At 44.5% G+C, this 10,524-nt stretch overlaps 1 protein-coding gene across 1 annotated transcript; it reads left to right on the top strand.

Annotated features, from left to right (window-relative positions):
• The first annotated feature begins 2,079 nt into the window (after nucleotides 1–2,079).
• Nucleotides 2,080–9,925, top strand: kbtbd8 (kelch repeat and BTB (POZ) domain containing 8). The gene is made up of 5 exons (XM_076014494.1): nucleotides 2,080–2,237; nucleotides 3,728–3,935; nucleotides 4,015–4,321; nucleotides 4,752–5,571; nucleotides 6,640–9,925. Exons 1-5 carry the CDS (start codon nucleotides 2,222–2,224, stop codon nucleotides 7,101–7,103), a joined length of 1,815 nt encoding a protein of 604 aa, XP_075870609.1. The 5' UTR covers nucleotides 2,080–2,221; the 3' UTR covers nucleotides 7,104–9,925.
• Nucleotides 9,926–10,524: the final 599 nt, after the last annotated feature.

Genomic DNA, 10,524 nt, shown 5'->3' with positions numbered 1-10,524 from the left:
AAGGACTACAGTATGTCAGCACTTTGCATTGTTCCAGTGAGACTGAAAGGAAGTGAAGCTGCACTTTTGGAGAATCAGACCATCTGCACAGCTGCTCTTTGGTCGTTATAGAACATCAGAGGGGCACCTGCAGGTCTGCGTTCAGAGCTGCTTCCCGCAGTCCTCATCCTTTGTCCTCTTCAGGTTGGCGGTGGTGGTGCTCTTCGGGGGGGCACAGCGTCACTTCACAAAATCTGCTGGTGGCACCTGGAGGAGATATAATGACCTGTCATCTCCATCTCTGACAAAACAAGCGGTTAAACTGCAGTTACACCTCCTGCTTCTCTTCTTCACTCAGTCCAACTTGGCTCATCATCTTTGATTGCTGCAATTCAGCTGTTTTGACCACACTGTCTTTCACACAGACTGGCTTTAAAGAGGGTCATGAGTGGATGAGACAAGGGTTCAAACATCTTTAGAATTAGAAGTCGTTTCTTGGGTTAATATCATATCTGGAGACCCTGGAGAGAACTGCTGCTGGTTGCATCAATTCTTGCAGTTGTTTCCCGGTCGATTAAGTCAAAAATACTGGCAACCCTATGATGAAAATTGTTCTTTGACAGTGTCATAAGGAGAAATTTCCTGGAATGGGAAGGGGAAAAAACTATAGGGAGCAAATATCAGGTAATCGCTTCCAATTGACCAAAGAAAGGTGACGTAGAAGAGTAAACATAAACCAGAGCCATCCCTTCCAGCAGCAGCTATAGGCCCAATTTCACAGTCCACGCTGCCACTGAAAGCGGGGAAATTGGAAAGAAGTGAAGACGATCACCGCGATTGCTGTCGCACTTTTATTTGTTCCATCAGGTCACAGTGGTGAGCAGAGTGTTTTTCCATCCTGGATGCCGCTGAAGCCTGCGCCAGAATGTGTATTTAATATTCTGACAAAATCTTGCACATTCTTTAGAAGAAGGAGAAGCTTTATTGTAATTTGTACTGAATACAATGAAATTCCGTTTGGCAACATCTCTCAAGTAGCAGCATACACGTTAACAACGTCTTTAAAATGTGACACTTTCCTGCCTATGCAGAGCTAATAAACAATAATTAGTTTCAGTCACTCCATTAAAAACACCATAAAGGATCAGTTGGCAGGAATGGAATAGATAAAGATGCTTGCTTCACTTCGAAGGGACACTTAGCATTTTGCCATGCATTTGCCTTGAAAACATCTCTGTCTGATAATGTTACATTATTATTTCAAAGCATGGTGAATGTGCAGATCACAGATAGTCTGCAAGAGTGTTTGGGAGTGGCTGTATTACATGTTTGATTAGTTGTGAGGGAGGTAGACCTGTACTGTTAATCTCCATTTAGTTCACTGAGCAACTGCCATCTTGCCCCCCCACCCCCACCCCCCACCCCGATATCTCAAAGCAACAGCAGACACTGATAATGGAAGGGAATGCACCTACTCATACCACCATAGAAATTACTTCAACAGGCGATTTTGCAAAAAATAAATAAATAAAATAAAATAAAATATGATCTTAAACAGCACATATCAACAATATGCCTAAACTGACTATAAGGATTTATATATTCCTACACATGACACACCAAGGGTGTTGTGTTTTCTTTTGCACCTTGTAACATACTAAAAAATGTCAAACTATAAGAAAAATAACTGCATAAGAAAATGTAACACATATAAATAAAATTACTAAACCCGCATATTGTTGCAATAACAAGTTATTATTATTATTATTATTATTATTATTATTATTATTATTATTATTATTATTATTAGTTTTGTTTTTTAGTGTTAAAGGTCTTAGAATTTTTAAAGGGATTTCCTAACAATTATTGCACATTCTGCTTCTTCACCATATTTTCAAAGCAAGTTGGTATTCCATTTCTCTTTCTTTTATTGTGTACATTGATTGAGAAACATGCGTCTAAAACGTATATTATAAATACACTGACAAAAACATGTTCATTTAGATTTTTTGTTGTATTTTTCTACTCAGTTAATTTAGACGTTTAAATTAAGAGCAAATCAGACAAAGCGATGCGTTCCCGTTTCTCTGCGGACGGGATAATTTGCCCATCAACTTTTTTTTCTCCATTTTCAGACCAAAGAAAAGTGATTGGCTACAGCGTACGGGTCCGTCTTGTGATTGGCCAGCTCTTGTTTCCGGGGGCTCCGCTGAACACTTACTGACGTTTCTTGGTGGAGAGAATGGCTGCCAGTGGAGGTTAGCAAAAAAAAGAAAATCCTTTAATTGTTTTGTTGTTTGGTGATTGGGCTTGAGTAACCCGCTCTAAAGTTAACGTTTGCGTGCTTGTGTGTTGGTTTAGTGTCATAACCGTTCAAAAACTTGACATGTTGTGTTCTCACTAAAGCAGGTCAGGCTCCCCCCGACTCTCAAAAGTGTTGGGTATCGTTAGCCTCGTTAGCCTCTGCAGCTAACTTTCGGCCGGTTAGCTCGCTACCCACAGCTGATTGTGTAAACACTAGTAAATGAGCAGAGACAACGATTAAACAAGTTCTATTTTAAGTTGCTTTAATCACTCGCAGTGTTATACGGCCGTGCTCTGTCGCTTGTATCATGTTTCTTGAACAGCGGACCGCGAGAAGTGGTGGGTTTAGAGTTGAGTATTCCGCAATGTTGTGCCAAAGGAAGCTCGCTAACGTTAGCCGGGTGCCGAGCTGTCTGCTAAAAGTTAAGCTTCCGTGTCAACTAGCCGACGTGAGCCGGAGCTTCGCTGTCTCGGAGCGAAACTCACACGTTCCGACAAGTTACAAATCACATCGTGTGACACCCCCCCTCCGTCATTGTTCATCGACGTTGCTTTCCAGTCCAGTCCCGGTCCACGTAACCCACGCGCACCGTATCTGAAGTCGCCGGTCTTTGCGTGTTAGCATGTTGCTAAGCTACCACGGTACTCGACACTTGTTTGTGTGTTCAGCCGTCCCGTCCCCCCAGTCTTTGTCCTGTCAAGGAATTAGCGTCGCCTGCCTCGTGCTTAATATTGGAAAAGTCTCCCCACACTCCGTCACACAGCAGCCAAGCTTTTTTAACACTGCAATGAAAAGTACCGGATGGCGCAAAAGTTATGTGCCACTTGTTCAAGTTGCCACTCGACGTGTTGTTAAGAACTGCTTGGAAAACAATAATTGAAGACCAGTGCGAGTTATTAATCAATTTGATGAGTTTGCCCATTCAGCATTTCAGAGCCTGAACAATTCCAAATCAGAAATGCTTAAAAACGCAGGTGAATTATTGGTCGTTGCAAATGCCGCAAGCCATGACAATTTAGGATAATTTATGTAGGACTTTTACTGTCTTGGTCAAGAATTCTTTTTTTGCTAAACGTTTATGTTGTCTTCACTTAAGTTAAAGTCAGCTTACGTTTTTGATTTGTGTGTTGAACTGTATTTTCATCTTCATCTTTCAACATTCTGCTGCTTCGGCCATGACGAAACACAATATTGTCAAACGTCTTTTCATCTCATCTGACTGAATCATGAATTAATACGTTTTTGTTTTGTTTTTTTAATTTCTAAATCAATGAGTCAGGTTTTCAAGGGACACAACCATTAAAGTTTGAAATATTGCACCTGATCCAGTCCTTTTGAGTTTGTGTTCAAAGCATGTGTGTGAAGAAGATATCGACTGTGCAAGCGGTATCCTCTCTGGCAGAGTTCTCACGCTTTCCTCCATCTCGCTTTCCTCTCTTTCAGAGGTAGGGAAGCTGTTACAAGTACAAAATGGAACGCCTCCGAGTACCAACTATAATGGCGTAGATGCAGTTCATGCCTGTAACATCCTTCAGCAGCTCAAAGCCTTGTACGATGAAGCACAGCTCACAGACATTGTGGTAGAAGTGGATCATGGGAAGACGTTCTCATGTCACCGAAATGTCCTTGCAGCAATCAGCCCATATTTTAGGTAAAGAGACAAACATTAAAGTCAGTTTGTTCTGCAGAATTGGTTGTACAGTTTTGTGTTCTATCCACCATCGCCACAGGTCCATGTTCACCAGCGGCCTTACAGAAAGCAGCCAGAGTGAGGTCCGAATCGTCGGGGTGGAGTCTGAATCCATGCATCTCGTCTTAGACTATGCCTACACCTCCAGGGTCACACTCTCGGAGTCCAATGTCCAAGCCCTGTTCACTGCAGCCAGCATTTTCCAGATCCCTGCCTTGCAGGACCAGTGTGCCCAGTTCATGATCAGCAGACTGGACCCCCAGAACTGTATCGGGGTCTACATGTTTGCTGATGCCTATGGACATCAGGAACTGAGGGAACGCTCACAGGACTACATTCGCAAGAAGGTTAGTTTTGCCAACAAAGTGCTTACCAGTGTTTTGAACCAATACCTAAAGCTGTTGCTGCTGCTGCTGCTTATGTATAAGAACTTGGAGGCACACATGACAAACACTCAAAAAGGCTAAAATAAAGATTGCGATGAACTGTTATTGAACTGTGAACGACTCAACCGTTTTATGAGCTGCTGCTACTGCTATCTTTCTGTTTGTTACGTTTGACTTAATTTTAATCCAGTTTAATTTGTTCCTCTCTGTTTCTTTCTTTTTTTTTTATTAAAAGCAAACTATTTCTTTTGAAATTATGGACATGACGGTTACTACTGTTCCAAATTCCAAACTTTATCTTCATTAGACGAAATTGATCGTTGGCTCTTGATTGTCACTTTTTTCCGAACGGCTTTTTGACGTTTCGTTCTTGTATTTTTATCTGTGGCAGTTCTTGTGTGTGTCGTCTGAGCAAGAGTTCCTCCACTTGACCAAGGAGCAGCTCGTCAGCATTTTGAACAACGATGACCTCAACGTCGAGAAGGAGGAGCACGTGTACGAGAGCATCGTCCGCTGGGCAGAGCACGAAATGCCCGGCCGCCAGGCTCACCTGCCGCAGGTGTTCGCCCAGTGCATCCGCCTGCCCCTGCTGGAGGAAGCCTTTCTTTCTCGGATACCCGCCCCTTTCGCCTGCGCCCTCTCCCTGTCTAAGGACCCTGCTGAGGCCAAAGCCCGACTCAGTGGCACCAACGGCTGCCCGCAGCGCCTGGGCATGACCGCGTCCGAGATGGTCATCTGCTTCGACGCCGCTCACAAACACTCAGGGAAGAAGCAGACAGTGCCTTGCCTGGACACGGCCACAGGGAGGGTGTTCAAGCTCTGCAAGCCGCCCAACGACCTGCGCGAGGTCGGCATCCTGGTCTCGTCGGAGAACGACATCTACATCGCCGGAGGGTACAGGCCCAGCAACAGCGAGGTGTCCATCGACCACCGCGCCGAGAGCGACTTCTGGCAGTACGAGCACGCCGGCAACAGGTGGCTGTCGCGCGCGCCCCTGCTGCGGGCGAGGATCGGCTGCAGACTGGTGCACTGCTGCGGCAAGCTCTACGCCCTCGGCGGCCGGGTCTACGAAGGCGACGGGCGCAACGCGCTCAAGTCGGTGGAGTGCTACGACGCCAGGGACAACTGCTGGACAGCAGTCAGCCCCATGCCAGCAGCCATGGAGTTCCACAGCGCCGTGGAGTACCGAGACCGCATCTATGTCCTCCAAGGTGAGAGTCGGGGACTCAAAGGTCCAACGTGGAACATTTTTACGGAAGCTCGCCTGACGGCGCCAGTCGTATTTAGTGCACTGTCAGGCCGATAAACCAATTTCCTTTTATTGTACTGCGAGTATACACTTTTGTTAATGTGTTTTTTTTGGGCAGCATGGCTTTGCTTCTGTTGTTTATGCTTTTATAAATATAAAAAAAATCATAAATTAAGCCAAATTTTACACACGCGATTGGAATCTGGCATCTCCACTGTGTGTACAGTGCAGCGCTAAATCGCTTCCAAAGGCATTTCAAAGCACTGTGTACAATCAGAAGAAAGCCAGCTGAACCCCTCGGAGCGAGCAAGATGCAACAGTGGTCTGGAAAAACTGCCCTGTGGGAAGAAACCTAGAGCAGATCCAGACTCTAGAGGGCGCTCATTTGCTTTGACCAGTTGGGGTGAAAGGACATGCAAAAATGTGGAGAGGGAGATAGAAGTAGTCAGAGTGGCAGCAGCAGATGGATGGAGTGTTTTGGTGACCCACCTCATAGGAGAAAAAAATATATATCATGGAATTTAGAAAACACGTTCTTTAATGTCAACTGAAAATGAACAAAAGCAAAGTTACAACAACATGTGTCAAGTATTCAGCTCTTTTGAAATTGCTCTTAAAACACTGAAACAATGGATGAAATGCAGCTATTGTATGACTCACTTAATAATATATTTTCTTCAAGTTCGTCTGGGCCGGATTAAAAAGCTTGAAGGGCCTCTTAAGGCCCCTGGGCCGTAGTTTGTCCATGCCTGGGCCAGAGTGAGTTGCAGGGTGAACAACCAACAACAGCAATGACTTAACAAATTTCAATAAAATGAAATTTTAGACACAGCTCACCTGGTCGTGCTGTCTTTCGAACAGGCCTGCAGGCGACTAACACACACAATCATAATTTCCACCAACAGGCAATGAATCACAAGAAATTGTTTGACTCCTCATGCAGTAATTCTGTCGCAGTTTGTCGACACAATTATTGCACTGTTTTTCCCTTCACACGCTCTCCGTTTTGTGCCGTCTGTTTTCTCTGCAGGTGAATACTTCTTCTGCTTCGATCCCCGCAAGGACTACTGGAGTCACCTGGCCCCCATGAGCGTGCCGCGAAGTCAGGGCCTGGCTGCCCTGTACAAGAACTGCATCTACTACATTGCCGGCATCTGCAGGAACCACCAGCGCACCTTCACCGTGGAGGTCTATGACATCGAGAGGAGCACGTGGGGCCGCCGGCGGGACCTGCCCTTTGACCAGGCCACCAGCCCCTACATCAAGGCCATGCTGCTGCAGGGCCGCCTGCACCTGTTTGTGCGAGCCACGCAGGTGATGGTGGAGGAGCACGTGTTCCGCACCAGCCGCAAGAACTCCCTGTACCAGTACGACGACGAGGCCGACGCGTGGACCAAAGTCTACGAGACGCCCGACCGCCTCTGGGACCTGGGCCGCCACTTTGAGTGCGTGGTGGCCAAACTGTACCCACAGTGTCTCCAGAAAGTGCTTTGAGGTAACCCGGGCCGACCTCGGGGGTGGCGATGGGAGGGATGCGGTCCTGCCCGCCTTGTGCCTGATGTAACCTCTGGTCTCGGCTCTCCGCCAGGAGGACGATTGTCGGTTTAGTCTTAAGTCGTTCAAACTTTGGTTGATCAAAATGGGGGTGCTTTTTTTTTAAAGATTGCAGTATTTTTTTCTTTGTTTTGTTTTCCAGTTTTGTTCCTTGGGGGGGGGTGTTATTTTTTTTTCTTCATTTTCTTCAACCACACAGCACCAGCTACTCACACTGATGCTTGTTTAACAAATCCGTACAATGAATCATAAGTGCAATTATGCTTTTTTTTTCTTTCTATTTTTTCTTTTCTTTTTTTTGCTTGTTGAGCCATGTTCCGTTGTTTATTTGTTTTAGATAGGTAATATTAACAAGGGTTTTACAGATGATAAGCATGTGAATGAGGGAGGGCATAGGAAAGATGGCGGCGTGTCAGCAAAAAGTGAAAATCTATATATAGAAAATATAAAGGATATATTCATACGGGTAAGATGATAGTTCATTAGGTTGCTGGCTCTGATTTGTATGCGTGCCTGTGTGTGTGTGTGTGAGTGTGCGTGTGTGTATGAGTGTGTGCGCGTGTGTGTTTTGGTTGAGTTAGTTTCTTTCTTTAACCCTTAGCTTCAATATCTCTCCATGGTATTTTATAAAGCAGTTTTAATTTGAAGTGTGCTTGTGATTGACATTACCCTCGTGTGTTGTTGTTTTTCTTTTGAACGCTTGTCATGGCAATTTTACGGCCCTCTGTTCCTTTCTTTGTGCGTCGGTCGGTGTGTCAAACGATACGTTGTGTTTTAGCTTCCTAGTTAGTTTTAAGTTTTTGTTTGTTGTGTGGCGGGGGGCTGCGGAGGCGGCGGCGGGGGAGGGGCGGGTGCCTCTCGCCTCCGAGCCCCCCGTGAGTCGACATCCATTTTGAGTCACATGCGAAGACAACTTAACTGAAACGTTAGCATAAGTCACTCTCCACATTGGAGAAATAAGGACGGAGTCAAAAATTTTGTGGCAACACTAAGTGGACAGTTCAGACCAACTAACAGGTTTACCTCAGAGACGTTTGATGCGATCGATTAGGAGAAAAGGGACATTTCAGGCCGTTTTTAGAAGAGCAGCTGTTTGTGAAACAAATAAAATTTGGAAGAAAAAAAAACACCGCTCAGTTCAGCTATGAGCTTTGGACGTCGGTTGCTATTCCCGGGACGTGGGACGATTTGCGTCGAGGTTTCAGAAGCCTCCCTTTTCGTACGTGCCGAAAAGCGTTGGAGGTCTCCTATCGTTGATCTGGACATTGGCAAATAAATCCTGGTAGCAATAAAGTGATTGAACTGTGATTAGGCTGTATTTACCTTAGTAAAAACACGAAAAAGTGCATTTAAATATTTCCGTTGTGTGCTTGTTTTTTCTGGCGGCAGACTTGAAGCGACGTGTGTGTGTTTTTGCGCGGGTTGGGGGGTGGTTGGGGGGGGGTGGGTCGGTGTGCCTGCGGTGTGTGAAGGGGCCATCAGAATCAAACGCTGCCCCCCCCCCCCCCCTCCCAGCTGACGAAGATCTGCAACAGTCCTTCTCAGCAGTGCACTGAATCGCTCGGCACCTCAGCAGCCACCCTGCTTTTATTTTCCCAGACGCTCAAACACCTTCAGCGAGCAGACTACATCGTACCAACAGGTTTGGGTGGCCCGAGTTGGGGGGTGCGTAGCGCCCCCCAGAGGAGGGCGCAGTTTGTTGGTGCTGACACGACCTCTGTTTTCCTTTTTTTTTTTGACAATCTTGTATAGAAGAATTTACAGTTCACCAGTTCATACAGGTTTCTGTTGCCATCTTTGCACTACACGGCTCCCTTTGTATGTTCCTGTTGTTTGCTATCACTATAAATATGGATGCTGATGGAAAAAGCGATGCCAGAAGAACGACATTCATTAAGGACTGGGGGATTTGCTCACCTTTTTTTTTTTTTAAGAAAAGAGATCCACTGTTGAATGACTTTGAGCTAAAAAAAAATATATATATATATAGATATACCTCTCTCTCTATATATGTATATATATATGTATACTTTTTTTTGTTTTTTTGAACAGCAGCCCTCATCGAGTGATCAAAGGAAGGTTTGAGGCTCATCCACATGTCTAAAGACAGCCATTTGAGAACCAGGAACAGAGAACTCTCAGGATTTCTACTGATACTCAGTACTGTATTTAAATGTTTTTGTTATGTGTAATATACTGTACTATAGGTTTGCCGTACTTGCACAGTTTTTTAAAAAATATTTTCTTCAGTTTCTTTTATAACTTGAAAAACATTAGATGTGATTTTCTGTTGTTTTTTTTTTGTTGTTGTCTAAAGTGGCTGTTTTGTTTTTTTTTTCCTTTTCCTTTATATAATTATCTATTTAGTTATCCTAGAGAAATCCTGCTCTGAGAGAAAAAGATTACCTGCACGAGTGATCCATTCCACTCAGTTCACATGTTCTCCGTCTGTTGTACAGTAATAGTTCCTCATTAACATCTCACCAAACCATAGCATTACAGCTCCACATCGTTACATTACAAACACCAGTCTCATTGTACACCAAGCTACACAAACGAAAGATCAACTGCTTTCCGTTGAAGAGTTTGCAGTGTCTCGGCTGCAGAACACAGTTCATGGGTGCTAACTCCTTTTGTGGTTTCTCTGTATTTTTTGCTTCTTTTACTTTGCTGGTTTTGTCTGTCTTGGGTTATAGTGGCTGTCGAGCTCAACTGTGAAATTCACATTGCACATAATTTGAAAATAAAACTATTAAAGGTGAGGTTTGCTTGCTTGTTTCTCGTCGAACGCCGCAGGTTTAGCAGAAAGTCAGAACGGTTGATGAGCACAAGAAGGTCTGGAACGGAAGTGCCAATATTTGACCCATTTTCCTTGTTGGTCCTCCTGTTTAATGTGTCCTACTAAAATGCTGTGTTTTAGCTACTGGAATTGGTGCTTAAATACCCCTTGTGATGTCACGTAGGAGACGATTTCTAGAACTAAACCCCTAATGTTTTCTAAGGTTCCCTAAACTATTTTTCAATATTCTATTCTATATTTTGACTCTGCATTAAAAAGAGAAACATTTATTCTCCAATGTTAGGTTTTGCTGCTCATTTTTAAAATGTCACTTCTCCACTCTCAAAAGTCAATGTTGACTTTGTTATCTGACTAAAATGCCATAATTCTGGCTTTGGCCTCCAGGGTGTAACCCTCCACTCTCTATTATATACCGCCGATTACTTTTAATGAATGAATTTCACTGAAAAATAAAAAATTAAAACAATGTGTTGACAAAACAGAAAAGAAAAGCGAAGCTATATTTCCCTCGGCACCCCCCCGTCCTCCCACGGTGTGAGAGGTGAGCGGACTGGGGCGCCG

This window comes from Nelusetta ayraudi, unplaced genomic scaffold (genome assembly GCF_046127955.1).
Source record: "Nelusetta ayraudi isolate G7.1 ecotype Tasmania unplaced genomic scaffold, CSIRO-AGI_Nayr_v1 ptg000168l, whole genome shotgun sequence".
Lineage (NCBI taxonomy): Eukaryota > Metazoa > Chordata > Actinopteri > Tetraodontiformes > Monacanthidae > Nelusetta > Nelusetta ayraudi.
This window is presented reverse-complemented; position numbering and strand designations above follow the sequence as displayed.

What these genes read in the sequence shown, in the direction of transcription:
- kbtbd8 (XM_076014494.1), top strand. An exon ending in GCAATCAGCCCATATTTTAG is followed by an intron (nt 3,936 to 4,014) that starts GTAAAGAGACAA and finishes CCATCGCCACAG; the next exon opens with GTCCATGTTCACCAGCGGCC. An exon ending in AGGACTACATTCGCAAGAAG is followed by an intron (nt 4,322 to 4,751) that starts GTTAGTTTTGCC and finishes TATCTGTGGCAG; the next exon opens with TTCTTGTGTGTGTCGTCTGA.